A 20,292-nucleotide genomic window follows, 5' to 3' on the forward strand; every position below is an offset into this window, starting at 1 on the left:
CGGATTCGAAGAATGTTTATTGCGTTGGGAAACCATTGGCTTCTGTTGTACGTAAGCAAGTGTTCTCTAATTAATTCACACCGGAGAAGAAAAATACAAAACTAGGGTTGAAGATGAAGCCCTAGAAAACAAAACGTAATAAACAAGAAAGATTTCCATTTTTTCTCTCCTAATTTAATTGGAAACTCTAGCCCCAACCACCCTCCCGGTTGGGCTTTGTGACCGACCATAAACAAACAAATATAAAATTTGATCACAATTAATAATAATCGCACAAAACAAGAACAATAATCTTAACATATAAAACCAGCCAACACAATGATTAAACCAAACAAAAAAAAACAATGGAATAATCTGTATATTTTTGATAAAAAGGTTTGTTTTGAACCTGTTTGTTGTTAACAACTAGTCATGAGTGCTTGTTGAGTTTAAGTAAGTAAAGCTATTGTTGTTGTTGAAGTGGCTAGTGTAACATCCAGTCATCCAGACGATCGTCCCAAATCCTTTTTATATTGGTGGATATTCTTACATGCCGATATGATTTTAAACAGATCTCAATAGGAAATTAAAATGGCTACAAACCTCTAAGTCTATCTTCAATCATATATACATGTGACTTTATATGATTGCTTAAGATTGTAGATTGTAAAACCTTTAAAGGAAATTTAGTGAAAAATGTCACTTTTAAAATTAAAGTTATAAGAAATGCCACTTTCAGTTTTTCCTTCTTAGAAATGCTATTTTTTATTTTATGCCATAGGAGTAAAAGACACTTTTACTTTTAAATTAAAGAAGAGTAATTTTTTAAACAAATTTGGAAGAATGGTATGCGTTTCAAATTTCTGGTAGACCAGATCCAACGCCCAATAAGATTTAGTCCACCCAAATTTGTCCTTCGATTTCTGAAGTGGACAAGATGCACTTGGCTGGACTTTATTTGTCCACCTACACGTCTGCTGACCGATCTTATTGTGCTTCCAGTAGACCAGATTTAACATCTGAACAGGTTTTTGTCCACCACATTATGTCTTTCGGTCTCCTTAGTAGACCATATCCGCTTGGTTGACAACACTTTTCCACCCAAATTATGTCTTCTGCTCTCTTAGTAGATTATGTCTACTTGGTTGACAACACTTGTCCACCCAAATTATGTCTTCTGCTTTCTTAGTGGTCTCTTTACTAGACTAGATCCGCTTGGTTGATAACACTTGTCCACCCAAATTATGTCCTCTGCTCTCTTAGTGGACCATGTCCACTTGGTTGGTGATACTTGTCCATCAATAACATGAAACCATTTTCTCCACCCTAAGACTTGCTGACGCATGTACCGATCTTATTGAGAAAAGCATATTTAGTCCACCGGATCTGGTCCATCGGAAAAACATTGGGTCAGATATCAGATCTGATACACTAAAATTGTATGGAGAAGGAAACAAACAGAAGAAATTCAAAATTGAGAAAATATTATACTCAACCTTGAGGGGAGCATCTCCAGAATGGAACAAAACATGTTGTGGGTTAGATCAAAATCGTGTTTTTTGAAAAATTCTTTAGTTTAAAGAAAGAAAGAAGAAAGAAAAAGAAAGAGACATGAGAGAAGAAGAGAAATGAGAAATAAATATAAAAAGGATAGTTTTGTCATTTTCAATAAATCAAAGTGGGACCTATGACATTTTAGAAAATGTTTAATTGAAAATGGCATTTTCCTTAAAGAAATGTACTGTACATGGCAGATATGATAAATTTCGGGAAAAGTGTTGATTATGCCATGAACAGTACCAATCTTTCTCTTCTATGCCACTTTGGCCAAACCCTTTTCCCGCCTGCCATAGAGGGTTCCAAAAAGTACCCTTTTGCCCTTGTCCTATTGTTCACGGCAATTAAACAATTTAAAGGAAAAAAATCTTTGTTTCTTTTTTTTTCTCTTGTTTTATCATCTTCTTCTTTGTTTCTTATTTTCTCCTCAGATGCCTCTGTCCAGATTGGAGATGATCCATGTGTTAATCGAAATTCATGTGTCAAGTCAAGGTATGGTACACCATGGATTGTTTTGTACTTCCAATTCCCATTATTAGGGTTTTGTCCAATTCTTCAATTTTGTTCTTCAACAGTCTCAAAAAATCTATTGTGCCTGCAACAGAGGACAAAAAACCTAGGATGGAAATGCAAACAAAGGCTCTCTTCTCGGAACCCACCATGTAAGTTTTGATGGACTAGATCTATTACGTACCAACTTGTCTACCGTTATTTTGTCCATCACTTGAATAACTCGTCCGGTGGACTAATTATGATGTCATGTCCATTCTTCTGTTTCCTAATATGTTGTCCATCCTATATGTTTCATGTCTTATACTTCATTCAAGGATGTGTGCTGCATCACCGATGGACCAAATCCACTTTTCAGCCAGGTTTTGTCTTTTCTCTCTCGATGGACCATAACCAATAAACCAAAACTTGTCCATTTTTCTAACTAATTTTGTCTATTCTGCATATTTTTTGAAACTAGAACTGTTCAACCAGAAAATGAAACAAGTGATGCACCTATAGAAGACATCATTCACGATCTAGCCAGGTTTACACTATCGACCACACATTTTATGTTGATGGACTAGATCCGATGGACAAGATCCAGTGGAGCAGATCCTGTGGACCATATTTGATGGACAAGATCCAGTGGAGCAGATCCGGTGGACCAGATCCGGTGGACTAGACATTTTTGTTCGTCGTCAACATTGTTCTCAACCAAAACTAATAAATTCTTTATTTTCTCTCACATTTGTTTTATTTTTGATGTTATTTGTTTAAGATTAATAGTATAGATTAATGCAATTTTTTCAGTTAATAGGCCAAGGTTAATTTAGTCTTCTTACATCTCTTCCTCTTATGAAAAATGGCATTTCTTAGAAGGAATAAGAAAAGTGGCATTTTTGAGAAGTTTTTTGAAAAAAATGGCATTTCTGGCCAAAATCCCATAAATTTCTCTTGTTTAAACATCAAAGGACACACGCTGATTCTCGAATAAGAGAGTTAAGTATGAGAGCTATGGACTAACAGGAATCATGAGTGCGACACGCTTAATTTTGTCAATAGACATCTAGAAAGGGATCTCCAAGTAAAAGACTGGCACCATGTAACTCTGCTTCTTCTCCTTCTGTTTCCCTCTGACGTACACTGCAAGAAAGAAATTATTTTGGTCCTCAATGATGGTGACAAGGCAGCTATTATATGGCAGCAAAAAAACGTACGGTATATTTGGAAAAGAAAGAAAGGTTTAGTGAATTATTTTTTCGGTGTCCAAGAAGATCAAAATATGCTTTTAGTGCTCTAAAGAGGCATGCATGATAGCAAGATGGCTGGTGGTGAATTTATATGTCTGACAAGAGATACAACCACGAGCCCTTGTCAGCATCTTTAATGGTTTGGCTTGTTAGTGATAATTGAGTTTGGTCGTATGCAACATGTTTTATAGTATATACTAAGATGTGTGTATTTAATGATAGTTGTTTTGTTTCTGTTAGTAAACGAACGGTTACGACAGTAGCACTCTATATAAGTGTGTGTAATGTTTTAAGACAAAGATGTCGAGATAATAAGAGAAAAATTTTCACTCTTTAATAATGTGTTCTTTTTTATGTTTCGTCTTGTTCTGTATTTGAAGCAATGGCTTTTAGAATAATAATGCAAGAGAAAAACTCTAACATGGCTCACACCATCGAAGCATCGACCTGACTACCTCTCAATCTTTTATTCTGAAGAAATGAGTCAATATTTTTCAGATATGAATATGATATCTTAACCAAGAGCTGAAAGATGTGACTAGAAAAGAAGTCTCAAGCAGCAGGTTAAAAAATTTTTAGTTACTTAATCCATGAAATTTGCAGGTTGTAAGTATTGTACATGGTTCTACATATGTGTCACTACACCTTACTTACAAATTCTCAGGTAAATAAGAGATATTGGTTTTGTTAACCAAAAAAATGAAAATATTCGGAGCTGAAGAATCTTTAGCCAATGTGCTACAGCGGATCTTGTGACAATACATAGACTTAGGGCATCCACATTGGTTTGGTCCCTCAGATTTAATAATAATATTTTGATAGTTTCTTATTTTTAGGTTGAGCATTGGTGTCTATTTGTATTTGGTTCCCCGAATAAAATAATAATATTTTGAAAGTTTAAAGATTAATTATTTAAAGTTGAGAAAACAAAAACATACAATTAAGAAATTAATAACAGAAAACATATAACATAAAAACATAAAAACAAAAACAAACATTTTATTCAACTCATAGAAATTTTAAAATCAATCTTCATTATCCGGAAGATGTCCAAAGTTAGTCCAAATATGCTCAATCAAATCTTGTTTTAGTTGGTCATGAGCTTGTTTATCCCGAAGTCTTGTTTGACGAGTAATCGTACTGCTGATATTTGAACCCACACCGGCGGCACCAACGATATATGTTTGATCCACATGTTCTCCGTGTTGAAATTCAGAAACAATGTTTCGGTAACTGTATGTATGTCGTTCATCTTCGACAATCATATTATGGAGTATTATGCATGATCTTATTACATTTGCCATTTTATTTTTATCCCATAAACGAGACGGATTTTTAATAACGGCGAATCTAGCTTGCAAGACTCCAAAGGCACGCTCAACATCTTTCCTCACAGCTTCTTGTTTTTAAGAAAAGAGAGATTTTTTCCTACCTTGTGGAAGTCGGATTGATTGAATAAAAGTTGCCCAATTTGGATAAATACCATCAGTGAGATAGTACGGCAAGTTGTACTCCCTTCCGTTGACAACGAAGTTGACTTCCAGAGCTTGACCGGTTATTATGTCATCAAAAACATTAGATCGATCAAGAATATTAAGGTCGTTCATAGTACCTGGAGCTCCAAAAAAGGCATGCCATATCCAGAGGTCATACGAAGCTACTGCTTCCAACACAAATGTAGGTTTTCCGGTTGATCGTGAATACATGCCTTTCCAAGCCTTGGGACAATTCTTCCACCCCCAATGCATACAGTCAATGCTACCAATCATCCCGGGAAATCCACGCTGTTCATTCTGATAGAGTAGTCTTTGTAGATCCTCCTGTGTAGGACGTCTTAGGTATTCATCTCCAAACACTTGGATGATGCCGGCGGTAAATTCATGCAAACATTTCCGAGCTGTCGAAGCACCAATTCGTACATACTCGTCAACATTGTCAGACGAAGTACCATATGCCAATTGACGAATTGCTGCAGTACATTTTTGTATAGGTGAAAGACCAGCCCATCCGGTTGCATCCTGGGTTTGGGGGAAATATTCGATTTTGGTAGAGAGACATTGCACAATTCGCATGAACAGTGGCTTGTGCATGCGAAACCGTCGCGGGAATAAATATTCTGGATATGTGGGAGTGTCACTAAAATAATCATTCCAAAGATTATTGTGGCCTTCTTCCCGGTTTCGCTCGATAAAAATCCTATCGTTTGGCTAGTTTGGTTCCGGAATAATATGCAAGACATCATAAATGTTTTCTAAATAGCCCTCAAAATGATCATTGTCATCGGCTTGGTAGTGATAATGGTTTGAAGATGATCCCATTTCAAGAGAAAGGAAAAGAAATGATGAAATGACTTGTATTAAAGAGAGAAGAAGAGAAATGAAGATAAAGGAAGAGAAAGTGTTGTTGCTTTGATCTTGTTTGGTGTGAGTATTTTGTTGCTTTGATGGTGTTTCAAATGAATTTTTTGTTGCTTTGGTCTTGTTTGGTGTGAGTGAAGAGTTATCATATATATAGTGGAGTTCCATTATTTTGTAACCCGTGAGCCTCAACAAAACAAGAAAATTAACCCGTGAGCCTCAACAAAAGAAGACAATGTACCCGTGGGATAGCAAAACAAAACAACGTACATGGTTAAAAAAACAACAAGTACCCGTGAGAGACCAAAACAAAACAACATACATGATAAGAAAACAACCAGTACCCGTGTAAATCATTACACCAACATGAACAAAATACATGCGAAAATGATGATTACACCAACAACCAGCAAATCAGTTAAATTTCTTAACTTATTTTCCTTAGGCATCTCATTAACTACATTCTCCAACATAACCAGCTTCTGTTCAGTTGCGTAACTCTGATCTCTAACCTGATTGATGTCTGATTCATATTCATTGAACAATGTTAAGTAATCTACCTTCTCAGCCATCACTTCATATCGTTTATCACTGTCCCTCAACTCCTCCATTACAGCCACATCCCACCACTTGTGAATATGCATCTCTCCATCATCGACATTTGGACATGTGAAGAACCTGCAATAAATAAAGAGTTAGCATGTATACGAAACTTATACTTCAATAAAATTAAAATCATATACCTTCTGTTGTAGCAGTTGGATAGAATAGGAGTCGCACCACAGTAGCATTCCTTCCGGAATCCATGCTCCACCTCAGGTTGAAGTGGGTATTGCCTCGACTCTGCTTCATCCATACGAATCAAAGCCTCTAGCTCTCTATCCACAGTGTCCTCTGCGTACTTATCAGCCAGATTGGATGAAGAAGGCTGAGAATAGCTATAGTCCTGGCCCATTTCTTACGTAACCTGAAGATAAACAAGAAGAAGCAGATTAGTTAATGCAATAGCCGAGTTAGAGAACTAACAATCTGATTAAGTTAGTTAATACAATAGCCGAGTTACTAGAAATTAAAATAGATTTATATTGATTTAGTTTAAAACAGGAAATACAAATCAAACAGGAAATACTAAAACAGGAAATACAAATCAAACAAACAGGGATTACAAATCAAATACATAAGCCGAGATTTAACCAAGAAAAACAAACAACAAACACATGCTCTAATATCAGAAATACTGGGAGACAATCTTGTTCATGATAACTTCTTCACTCGCATTCAAGGGTTCTTTTTTGGCTAGGAGAGTGTCTAGGATGGCCAGCTTCTGTAGTTTCTCCTTTTCAGCCAATTCCTCTTTCTTGACATCCCACATGCTCTTATACTCAGCAAGAGTCTTCACGTTTGTGGACTGAGCATTGTTCCTCTTCGCCTTGGCAGCCTTGATCCCTTCTGGCCTTTTCTCACACTCCTCAACGTTGCAGCTTGATGATTGTGAACCTTCAGCAGCTTGTTTCCTCTTTGTTGCAGGCTGAGATGGGGGCGTGTTAATAGTGTTCAGGGATAGAAATTTCTGCTCAAACCTTAACCGAAACCAACAATGTTCAAGGTTAAATATCTTCTTATGGTCAGCAAAGTAGATATCATGTGCATTCTTCATGATATCATTTTCAGAATGACCAGAGCTGTTCAGTCTCTCTGCAGCTGCGAATGCTGCACAGAACTTGTTAGTTTGGTCATTTATCTTGTGCCAACGCTGCTTGCAATGTGTCATCAGCATCTGTTCACCACCATTTCTAGCATGAGGAGTGTCAACATAGTATTTTTGAATCCTTTGCCAGAAACTTCCTCCCTTTTGTTGATTTGCAACGATGACATCTTTTGAAGTGTTGAGCCAAGCGGAGATCAAGACTTAATCATCAGCAGGTGTCCATATCTTTCTTGCGCTCCAATGGTGTTTCTTGCGAAAGAGTTGGCGAAGGTTGGGAGCTTTGAGGAGAAGGTTGGGAGCTGTGAGGAGAAGGTTGGGAGCTCTGTCCAGAAGGTGGATAACTTTCCCAATGAAAGTTTTCATTTAAACCACCTTCTTCTTGACTGTTAAGCAGGTTTAAGTAAGAAGAAGACTGAAAGAAGGGATTCGTAGAATCCATATGAAGAAACGAATAAGGAATAGAAGGAATGAGAAGAGAAGAGAAGAGAAGCGAGTATAGAAAGAAGATGTTACTAAATGAGTGGGGGTTACAAGTGAAAGAGATTTATGATAAGCGAGTACAAGTGAGAGATTTATGATGGAAATAGGAAGAAGATGGTTGGGGTTTAATAGGTTAAAAGGTAACTTGCAATAAGTAACAAAACATAAAGACCAAACAACCAATGTCTAATCACAATTTATGACAAGTACACATTACAACTACCAACTTAAACAAGAAACTATGAACAAACCACACCAAAATTAAATACAATAAACTACACAACAATCACAATTTATTAGAAGTACACATTACAACTACCAAATGAGAAACCTAAAATCCTTTACCAATTAAGACAAAAGCAAACGACACAACAATCACCAAATGATCCTATAATATAGTTACTATATACCAAGGATCCTTTAACAATTAAGACAAAAAAACCAAAGTTCTAACAAAATCAATGTTAAAAACAAGAGTTAGCAACCATACGAGTACTTATCATAAACCTAATACGACACAACAATCACAACAATACTTAACAATAACCCTAATACTTAATTCGATAACCCTAATACGACACAACAATCACAACAATACTTAACAATCCACAATCACCGAATACTTAACAATCAACAAACGACACAACAATCACAACAATACTTAACAATCCACAATCACCGAATACTTAACAATCAACAAACGACACAACAATCACGAAGCCAAAGCAACAAATAACCCTAATTCAATAACCCTAATTCAATAACCCTAATTCAATAACCCTAATTCAATAACCCTAATACAATAACCCTAATTCATAAACCTTAATTCGATAATCCCAAATCTCTAACCCTAATTCGATAATCCCAAATCTTTAACCCTAATTCGATAATCAGCAATAATGAGAGAAATCTCATATTGGGGGAAGAAGACATACCTCAATTACCACGATTGAACCGCCGGACAAGCATCGGGAGACAGAGAAGATCGGATCGCCGGACAAGCTTCGGGAGAGAAGATCGAATCGCCGAACAAGCTTCGAGACAGATGTTCGGACCGGCTTTGGGAAAAACAGAAGATCGGCTTCGGTATTTTGTAAAGAAATTCCGGTGAGAAGACAATCAGCTTCGTGATATTGTCGATGATGTGTATCGCCTTTGTCCTCGCCGTCGAGAGAAGAAAGAAGTTGAACAAAATTTGTCTCGACAAATTTTTTTGGTTTAACCCTAGAGAATTCAACAGCCAATCATAATAGACTATGTGGCGAAGAAGACGGACGAAAAACGTCCTATAATAAGAACCGATTTTTCAATAATGGGCCTTTTAGAATTAAATTAAATCCATAAAAAAACCAGGGACGGACCGAATCGACGGTGTTGCCCATGGTCTTATATTGTATGTCTATCTTCATTTGTAGGCGTTATTGCAAGCTTGTGAGTTTGAGCCATTTTTTTGTAGGCGTTATTCATATTCGGGATTGTAGAAAACAGAAAAGGGTTCACATGTAAATTTCCAGCTTGACAATACAATTTCACCTACAGCAGTCACCCCAGCAAGAACAATAAAAAGGTCTTTACTCACGGGTAAAGTGTAGACATATTTTAACCATCCATGTTTATCCATATCCTCTAGAACAACAGCTAATTTACCAATCTAATAGGGCATTTACAAAAGCATTCTGCATCAACAAACTTAAAATTTTCTAACCTAACATCAAAGCAAACTAGCAAATAAGTATTATCATTAGAGGTTTTATCAACTGTGCAAGCTAAGTAATACAAAACTCCATTATCCCTTCAAAAATAGCAATATGGATTAAGGGACACTGGATCCTCCTCCACCTCATTTTACCAGTTCCTAATGTCAGAATACGATGAACCGTTGGACGATATGGTAGGTTCATGATCAGCACTTTGTATTGCTTGTCAATTGGATCAAACCCAAAAAATTCAAGCTCAATTACGTAAGATGGCATACTCTTTGCGCCCGGAAATTTGTAGAGCAACTCAAAACTTAAGAAGCATTTAGCCAATGTGCTACAAAAGATCTTCTGTATATATACACAGCGGACTACTAAAAAGGCATCTCCAAGACACTTCCTCGGCAACACAGAGCAAGGTTTGAAACAAAGGCAGGTCCTAAGTAAATGCACTATGCATCTCTGGTTCTCTCTAAAATTTACAACAAAAAATGTTCTAAAATAAATTTCCACTGCTGGGCTTTGAACCCAAAATTTTTAAGAGCAACTTAGATCTTAAAAAGCATTTAGCCAATGTGTTCTAGCGGATTTTTTGTATATATATAAAGCGGACAGCTAAGAAAGGCATCTCCTAGCCGCTTCCACGGCTTTACCAAGAAGGGTTTAAAACAAAGGCGGATCCTAAGTAAAAGACTGGCACAATGCATCTCTGGTTCTCAATGAATTATACTGCCAAAAAAATAGTTTCAAAATACATTTCTGCTGCCGGGTTTTGAACCCAAAAATTTTAAGAGCAACTTAGATCTTAACAAGCATTTAGCCAATGTGCTACAGCGGATTTTTCGTATATATATAAAGCGGACTACTAAGAAAGGCATCTCCAAGCCGCATCCTTGGCTTTACCAAGAAGGGTTTGAAACAAAGGCAGCTGTCGGGCTTTAAACCCAAAAATTTGTACAGCAACTTAGAACTTAAGAAGCATTTAGCCAGTGTGCTATAGCAGATCTTTCGTCATATATACAGCTAACTAATAAAAAGACATCTCCATGACGTGCCCTCAGCATTACCAAGAAGGGTTTGAAACAAAGGTGGGTCCCAAGTAAACTGGAAAATGCATCTATTGTTCTCTCCGAAATATACTCCAAAAAAAAAATGTTCTAAAACGAATTTTTGCTACCGGGGTTTGAAACCAAAAATTTTGAGAGCAAGTTAGCTCTTAATAACCATTTAACCAATGGGTTCTAGAGGATTGTTTGCATCTATATACAGCGTACTATTAAGAAATGCATCCCCAACCCGCTTCTTCGGCTTTACCAATAACGGTTTCAAGCAAAGGGGGGTCCCAAGTAAAAGACTGGCACAATGTATCTCTAGTTCTCTCCGACATATACTGCAAAAAAAAATGTTCCAAAATAAATTTTCCGTTGTCGGGCTTTGAATCCGGAATTCTGAAGAGCAACTTGGATCTTAAGAGCTTTTAGCCAAAGTGCTACATCGGATCTTCTGAATGTATATACAGCGGGCAACTAATCAGGCATCTTCATGCCGCATCTTTGGCAATACCAAGAAGGGTTTGAAACAAAGGTGGGGCCTAAGTAAAAGACTAGCACAATGCATATACTGCATGAAAAAAAAAATTACAAAATAAATTTTCGGCTGCCGAGCATTGAACCTGGATATTTGTAGAGCAACTTAGAATTTAAGAAGCAATTAGCAAATGTGCTACAACGGATCTTTGTACATATTTACAGCGAACTACTAAAAAGACATCTCCATGCCGCTTCCTCAGCAGTATCAAAAATGGTTTGAAACCAAGGCGGGTGCTAAGTAAACTAGATCATTGTTCTCTACAAAATATACTCCAAAAAAAGAAATTTCTAAAAGAAATTTCTGCTGCCAGACTTTGAAACCAAAAATTTTAAATAGCAACTTAGCTCTTTAAAACCATTTAGCCAATGGGTGCTAGAGGATTGTTTGCATCTATATACAGCATACTACTAAAAAATGCATCCCATAGCCGCTTCCTCAGCTTTACCAAGAAAGGTTTGAAGCAAAGGCGGGTCCAAAGTAAAAGACTGGCACAATGTATCTCTAGTTCTCTCCAAGATATACTGCAAAAAAAATGTTCCAAATTAAATTTAACGCTGCCAAGCTTTGAACCCAGAATTCTGAAGAGCAACTTCGATCTCAAGAGCATTTAGCCAATGTGCTACAGCAGATCTTTTGAATGTATATACAGCGGGCAACTAATAAGGCATCTTCACGCTGCATCTTTGGCAATACCAAGAAGGGTTTGAAAAGAATGTGGGTCCTAAGTAAAAGACTAGCACAATGCATATAATGCATGAAAAAAAAATTCCAAAATAAATTTCCCTCAACTGAGCTTTGAACCTAGATATTTGTAGAGCAACTCAGAACTTAATAAGCATTTAGCCAATGTGCTACAACGAATCTTTGTACATATTTACAGCGAACTACTAAAAAGACATCTCCATGCCGCTTCCTCAGCAGTACCAAGAAGGGTTTATAACAATGGCGGGTGCTAAGTAAACTAGATCAAATGCATCTATTGTTCTCCCCGAAATATACTCCAAAAAAAGAAATGTTCTAAAATAAATTTCTGCTGCCAGGCTTTGAAACAAAAATTTTTAAGAGCAACCAACTATACGAAGAACGGTTTGAAGCAAAGGCGTGTCCCAAGTAAAAGACTGGCACAATGTATCTCTAGTTCTCACCTACATATAATGCAAAAAAAATGTTCCAAAATGAATTTTTCGTTGCCGGATATTTGTAGAGCAACTTAGAATTTAAGAAGAATCTAGCCAATGTGCTACACCGGATCTTTGTACTTATATACAAAGAACTACTAAAAACACATCTCTATGCCGCTTCCTCAGCAGTACTAAGAAGGGTTTGAAAAAAAGGCGGGTGCCAAGTAAACTGGATCAATGCATCTATTGTTCTCTCCGAAATATACTCCAAAAAAAGAAATGTTCTAAAATAAATTTCTGCTGCCAGGCTTTGAAACCAAAAATTTTAAAAGCAACTTAGATCTTAAAAACTATTTAGCCAATAGGTTCTAGAGGATTGTTTGCATCTATATACAGCATACTACGAATAAATGCATCCCCAAACCGCTTCCTCGGCTTTCCAAAGAAAGGTTTGAAGCAAAGGAGGGTCCCAAGTAAAAGACTGGCACAATGTATCTCTAGTTCTCTCCGACATATACTGCAAAAAAAAAATGTTCCAAATAAATTTTTCGCTGCCATGCCTTGAACCCAGAGTTCTGAAGAGCAACTTCGATCTTAAGAGCATTTAGCCAATGTGCTACAGCAGATCTTTTGAACGTATATAGAGTGGGTAACTAATAAGGCATCTTAACGCTGCATCTGTGGCAATACCAAGAAGGGTTTGAAACAAAGGCGGGTCCTAAGTAAAAGACTAGCACAATGCATATACTGCATGAAAAAATAATTCCAAAAGAAGTTTTCCACTGTTGAGCTTTGAACCCAAATATTTGCAGATCAACTTATTATTTAAGAAGCATTTAGCCAATGTGCTACAACGGATCTTTGTACATATTTACAGAGAACTACTAAAAAGACATCTCCATGCCGCTTCCTAAGCAGTACCAAGAATGGTCTGAAAAAAGGTGGGTGCTAAGTAAACTAGATAAATGCATATATTGTTCTCTTGATAGGATCTCCCTAGGATAGAAACTCTGATGAAGGCTGTAGACTGATGAATGATGATGAGACTCAGTGATGATGGTGTGGAAGTGGCAAATACGGTGGAGAGGATGATGCGAGATCGTGAATATTGAGGGATATGGTGATGATCGAATGATAGAACAATGATTAGATGGAGATAGATTATTTGGGTGGTGATATGGATTGTAACAAGTGAAGAGTTTCTGAATCACAAAGTGTATAGAAACCCAGAAATCAAGAACGCATTCAAGAATTCTAATTGAGAGAAGAAAGTTCACAAAACGTGTTTACAACATACTTCTTCGCTAAAGAACAAAAGAGGCGTAGCTTTGGGTTTTAAACACACTAGGGCTCGACACTCCAAACAACAAGAAGTGCAAAACTAAAACAACAAGACGTTTTAAGGAAAAAAGAAAAAACAGCAAAACGTCTAGACGACCTGTAGTAGTACAGAAGTCGGCTGAACTAGTACAGAAGTACATTATTCCCCCTTTGGTAATGACTTCTAGATAACTCGACGTAGTGATCCATTTGCCTCATTAAAAACCATGCTGAGAAAACCCATTGGGACAAAACTCAGCTATGGGAAAAAGAGTACAAACTTCACACCTAAGTTACCTAGTCCTCATTACCGGGTGAAGTCTTCAAGGTGGATATGTTGAAGACTTGGATCCTTGGTAGGTTGAATGACCCGTCAACTATGAGTGAATGAGCTTCCTTGGCCATCTCCTTAGCTCTTGAACGAGTGATCCTTCCCACCACCTCCGGTTGCTCTGCAGCCTCTGGCTCCTTGCTTGCCACGATCATATCATCCTCCCCCTCTTCAAAAGGATTTGTCCTCAAATCAGAATCTGCATAATAAGGGAGCAAGTCAGAAACATTAAATGTAGATGATATGGTATACTTACCTTGAAGATCAATCTGATATGCATTGTCATTGATCCTCCTGATGACTTCAAATGGGCCATCCGCTCGTGGTAGAAGCTTGCTCTTTCTCTCTTCTGGGAACCTTTCCTTGCGTAAGTGAATCCACACTAAGTCTCCTTCTTCAAAGATGAGCTCCTTTCTACCCTTGTTTGCATGCTTCTCATATTGCTTGGTCCTTTTCTCTATGTTCTCCTTAGCTTTAGCATGTATCCTCCTCACCTGTTCAGCCTTTTCTTTGCCATCAAAGCTACACTTCACACTTAAAGGTAAAGGAATCAAGTCTAGAGGTGATTGTGGATTAAAACCATAGACAATTTCAAAAGGAGAAAATAGGGTAGCAGAATGCTTAGCGTGATTGTATGCGAACTCCACATGTGGGACACATTCTTCCCATGATTTGAGGTTGCTTCTCACTAAGGTCCTGAGGAGTGTAGATAGCGTCCTGTTCACCACTTCGGTTTGTCCATCTGTTTGCGGGTGACATGTGGTTGAGAATGAAAGCTTGGTTCCTAGTTTAGCCCATAACGTCCTCCAGAAGTGTCCTAGTAACTTGGTATCTCGGTCAGAGACAATTACTTGAGGCATTCCATGTAGGCGTACTACTTCCCTGAAAAACAAGTTAGCTACAATAACAGCATCATCCGTCTTGTGACTTGCAATGAAGTGAGCCATCTTGCTAAACCTGTCAACCACAACAAAAATAGAATCTCTACCATTTATGGTTCGAGGTAAGCCAAGAACAAAATCCATAGAAATATGAGTCCAAGGTTGAGAAGGAATCGGTAGAGGAGTGTACAAGCCGTGAGGCTGTACCTTACCCTTCGCCATTTTGCAGATATGTCACCTAGAACAAACCTTCTCAACGTCTTTCTTCATTTGAGGCCAATAGAAGTGTTCTTGCAGTCCAAGTAGAGTCTTTGACACTCCGAAATGTCCAGCTAGTCCACCTCCGTGAGCTTCTTTGATCAGCAGCTCCCTCATGGATCCTCTTGGTATACACAATCTATCCTTAAAGAACAGATATCCATCCTGCCTATAATAGTTTTCAAAAGCAAACTTATGGCATTTGCCATAGCTCTCAGCAAAATCAATGTCAGTCTCATAAAGTCCTACTACTTCAGCAAAACCTTCTAACTTAGAAGACAAAGTAGAAACGAGAGTTTACCTCATGGATAATGCATCGGCGACTACATTATCCTTACCTTTCTTGTACTTAACCGTGTAGGGAAAAGTCTCAATGAACTCCATCCATCTAGCATGTCTCTTATTGAGCTTCTGTTGTCCTTTGAGATGCTTCAGGGACTCGTGATCAGTGTGAATAACGAACTCCTTGGGCCACAGGTAATGCTGCCACGTTTGAAGAGCCCAAACTAAGGCGTACAGTTCCTTGTCATATGTAGGATAGTTCAATGTCGATCCTCCTAGTTTCTCACTGAAGTAAGCTACTGGCTTCCTGTCCTGCATCAAAACAGCACCTATACCCACTCCGGAAGCATCACATTCAATCTCAAAAGTTTTCATAAAATCAGGAAGTAAGAGAATAGGGGCAGAGATAAGCTTCTCTTTTAAGGTTGAAAACGCCTTCTCTTGTGCTTCCTCCCATCTGAATCCTACATCCTTCTTGACAACTTCTGTAAGTGGCGCTGCAATAGTACTGAAGTCTTGCACAAATCGCCTGTAGAAGCCTGCTAGTCCATGAAAGCTCCTGACTTCTGCCACATTTTTAGGTGTTGGCCACTCCTTGATAGCCTTGACCTTCTCATCGTCCACTCTAACTCCTTCTGCACTGACAACAAAGCCTAGAAAAACAACCTCAGTAGTACAGAATGAACATTTAGAAAAATTAGCAAAGAGGGATTGAGAACGAAGAACATTTAGAACTTGGCGGATGTGTTCTAAGTGTTCTTCTAGACCTTTACTGTAGATGAGTATGTCGTCGAAATACACAACCACAAAGATGCCTATGAACGGTCTGAGAGCATGATTCATTAATCGCATGAAGGTGCTAGGAGCATTGGTGAGACCAAACAGCATGACCAGCCATTTGTAGAGCCCTTGCTTGGTCTTGAAAGCTGTTTTCCATTCATCTCCTTCCTTCATTCTGATCTGATGATACCCACTCTTCAAATCTATCTTTGAGAAGACTGTTGATCCACATAACTCATCCAACATGTCATCTAATCTCTGAATTGGGTGTCTATACTTCACTGTGATATTGTTAATAGCTCTGCAGTCAACACACATCCTCCATGAACCATCTTTCTTTGGTACAAGCAATACTGGTACTGCACATGGACTGAGACTCTCTCGGATGTGTCCCTTACTCATCAGCTCTTCTACTTGCTTCTGAAGCTCTTTAGTTTCTACTGGATTAGTTCTGTAAGCTGGTCTGTTCGGTAGAGCTGAACCTGGTACCAAATCAATCTGATGCTCTATCCCACGTATTGGAGGCAAGCCTGGAGGTATCTCTTCTGGAAACACATCCTTATACTCCTCTATAATCTCTATCATCTCGCGTGGAAGCTCTCCTGCTGACTTAGTGCTGGTGAGTGTTTCCTTGTACACAAACATGAATGTGGTCATCTCTGGATCAAATAGCTTGTTGAACTCGCTGTGATTGATGTACAGGCTGTGTGACACATTCTCTGTATCCTTGCGGTTCATGTGAAGTTGGTCCTTGTAGATTTCGCTGGGTGTAAGCGGTAGAAGAGTAACCTTGCGTCCCTTGAACTCAAACGTTTGCTTGTTGGTTTAACCATCATGAAACACTCTTCTGTCGAACTGCCATGGTCTTCCCAAAAGGATGTGACTTGATTTCATTGGAATAACATCACAAAGCAGCTCATCCTCATACTTCCCAATCGCTAGTTTCACCATCACTTGCTGCGAAACTGTCAAAGCACCCTTGTTGTTCAACTACTGTAGCTGATAAGGTCTTGGATGTGAAGTAGTCTTGAGATTAAGCTTCTGTACCATCTCTTCACTAGCTGCATTAGTACAGCTTCCACCATCAACGATCAAGGTGCAGACCTTGTCTTGAACCATACACCGTGTGTGAAATAGGTTCTCACGCTGTCCTCTATCATCTGGGTGGACCTGAACACTTAAAGCCCTGCGTGCTACCAAAATCTCTCCCATGACTGCTGGTTCACATTCTTCACAGAGTTCAGACTCTGATTCACTCTCTGAACTGTCTACTGGCACAATCTCTCCTCCTTCTTAAAGAAGAAACATCTTCTTGTTTGGACAGTCTCTGGAATAATGCCCCATTCCTTGGCATTTGAAACACCTAATATGACTTGTAGAGGTACTACTCTTGGGCTTGAAGTCGATTTTAACCTCCTCTTTGACTGTAGCTGTCACGGGTTTGCTGTCCTGGTGAAGGCGGGTTTGCTGAACTCCCTCGGCTTGGACATGTTAGGCGTGAATGTAGACCTCACTCCCTTTCTCTTGATCTGCGATTCAATCAACTCTGCCTTATGTACCATTTCTTGCACATCCTCATAGTCCTGCAACTCTACCTTGTCTTGAATCTCTCTGTTTAAACCCCCAAGAAACCTCGACATAACCATGTCTTCACTTTCCCTTAGATCAGCCCTGATCATAAGCGTTTCCAGCTCTTGATAGTAGTCTCTAACAGACTTAGTGCCTTGAATGAGACGCCTAAGCTTGTTAAGAATCTCCCTCTGATAGTGTGTAGGCACAAACTTCTTTCTCATCTGCGTGACTAACTGTTCCCATGTAGTGATAGCAGGCTCTCTCTGTCGATGTCTAGTAAGCCCCAACTGCTCCCACCACAACAAAGCATAGCCATTGAATTCGGATATGGCTATCTTCACCTTGTTCAACTCAAAAGTACCTTGAACCTGAAAGTTGGACTCCATCTTCCTTTCCCAGTCTAGATAAGTTTCTGGGTCATTGGTTCCATGGAAAGAAGGATACTGAATTTTAAGATGCTTCAGCTGCTGTCTCAAAGGATCATAATCCCTGCCATGATCTCTGTTTCTGTTTCTCCTCATTGTTTCTTGACTATGATCTGAAACTTCTTCTTCTTCAGAATACTCTCTATCTGACTCAATGTATATTCGATGCCCAGCTACTTGTTCAGCTCGTTGTGGGCGTATATGATCTCTGCCAGTTCTGCGTTGTTCTCTTTCTGTACCCTGAGTGCTTCTTCTCTGATTGAAACAAGTCTCTCTTCCCCCAGTAGGTGACTTAGCTGTTCTGACCCGTGTATGCTTGGAAGAGGTTCCCGCGTGAGCCTTTCCTTTAGCTAAACGAAGGGCCTCATTAGGACTAGGCGGTTCTGTAGAACTATGTTCTGAAGCACTAGATACGTGAGCTATGTCCTTGAACTGTTTCTCAAACTTGTTACTGAGCTGCTCCATCTGTTGCTGAAACTGAGTAGACATTAACTTGTTTGCTTCTGCTATTTGCTTAGACATGGCTTGATTCAAAGCTTCCATAGCTTCTGGAGATAGCTCCATTGTACCTGCAAATCAAAGAAGAAACTCGCAGTAACTTGTTCTTTGAATGAGAAACAAAAATAAACTCTAAGACTCTGAATTTTAAACAAGAAAAACACACGACTGCAGACCTAGTATCGAGCGACACCACAAGAGAATCGATCGACACCCAACCCTATAACGAACAAACTCGAAATAATTAAACCCTAATGCAATCATATGTCAAAAACAACACACAAACTAAATCCTAAACGATCTAGAAACAAACAAACCAACAAAAAACTAAACCCTATTCGATCTAGACACAAACGAATCTCAAAAATTCAAACCCTAAAACTAAATGAACGAAATTAAGCAAAAACTCAAGAGATTAGGAATCTTAGAATCGCTTAGCCTTGGCACAGAGTTGGCTCTGATACCACATGATAGGATCTCCCTAGGATAGAAACTCTAATGAAGGCTGTAGACTGATGAATGATGATGAGACTCGGTGATGATGGTGTGGAAGTGGCAAATACGGTGGAGAGGATGATGCGAGATCGTGAATATTGAGGGATATGGTGATGATCGAATGATAGAACAATGATTAGATGAAGATAGATTATTTGGGTGGTGATATGGATTGTAACAAGTGAAGAGTTTCTGAATCACAAAGTGTATAGAAACCCAGAAATCAAGAACGTATTCAAGAATTCAAATTGAGAGAAGAAAGTTCACAAAACGTGTTTACAACATACTTCTTCGCTAAAGAACAAAAGAGGCGTAGCTTTGGGTTTTAAACACCCTAGGGCTCGACACTCCAAACAACAAGAAGTGCAAAACTAAAACAACAAGACGTTTTAAGGAAATAAGAAAACAGCAAAACGTCTAGACGATCTGTAGTAGTACAGAAGTCGGCTGAACTAGTACAGAAGTACATTATTCCCCCTTTGGTAATGACTTCTAGATAACTCGACGTAGTGATCCATTTGCCTTATTAAAAACCATGCTGAGAAAACCCATTGGGACAAAACTCAGCTATGGGAAAAAGAGTACAAACTTCACACCTAAGTTACCTAGTCCTCATTACCGGGTGAAGTCTTCAAGGTGGATATGTTGAAGACTTGGATCCTTGGTAGGTTGAATGACCGGTCAACTATGAGTGAATGAGCTTCCTTGGCCATCTCCTTAGCTCTTGAACGAGTGATCCTTCCCACCACCTCCGGTTGCTCTGCAGCCTCTAGCTCCTTGCTTGCCACAATCATATCATCTCTCCTAAATATACTCCAAAAAAAGTAATGTTCTAAAATAATTTTTTGCTGCCGAGCTTTGAAACCAAAAATTTTCTGCTGCCGGGCTTTGAAACCAAAAATTTTAATAGCAACTTAGATCTTAAATACCATTTAGAAAATGTGTTCTAGAGGATTGTTGGCATCTATATACAGCATACTACTAAGAAATGCATCCCCAAACCGCTTCCTCGGCTTTACTAAGAACGGTTTGAAGCAAAGGCGGGTCCCAAGTAAAAGACTGGCACAATGTGTCTCTAGTTCTCTACTACATATATGTACTTCCAAAAAAAAATGTTCCAAAATGAATTTTCTGCTGCCGGGCTTTGAACCCAGAATTCTGAAGAGCAACTTGGACCGCAAGAGCATTTAGCCAATGTGCTACAACAGATCCTATTAAT

General features: G+C 38.6%; 1 protein-coding gene across 1 annotated transcript; it reads right to left on the minus strand.

Moving 5' to 3' along the window:
* Nucleotides 1-6,863: 6,863 nt before the first annotated feature.
* Nucleotides 6,864-7,412, minus strand: LOC147924221 (glutathione S-transferase T2-like). Its single transcript, XM_087496669.1, has one exon. The coding sequence runs from the start codon at nucleotides 7,410-7,412 to the stop codon at nucleotides 6,864-6,866; it is 549 nt and encodes a 182-aa protein (XP_087352795.1).
* Nucleotides 7,413-20,292: the final 12,880 nt, after the last annotated feature.

The sequence above is a fragment of the Camelina sativa genome, chromosome 17 (genome assembly GCF_030686135.1).
Source record: "Camelina sativa cultivar CO46 ecotype springtype chromosome 17, ASM3068613v1".
NCBI classification, from domain to species: Eukaryota; Viridiplantae; Streptophyta; class Magnoliopsida; order Brassicales; family Brassicaceae; genus Camelina; species Camelina sativa.

Excerpts from the sequence above, each read along its gene's own strand:
- LOC147924221 (XM_087496669.1), bottom strand. The coding sequence starts at position 7,412 with ATGCTGATGACACATTGCAAGCAGCGTTGGCACAAGATAAATGACCAA.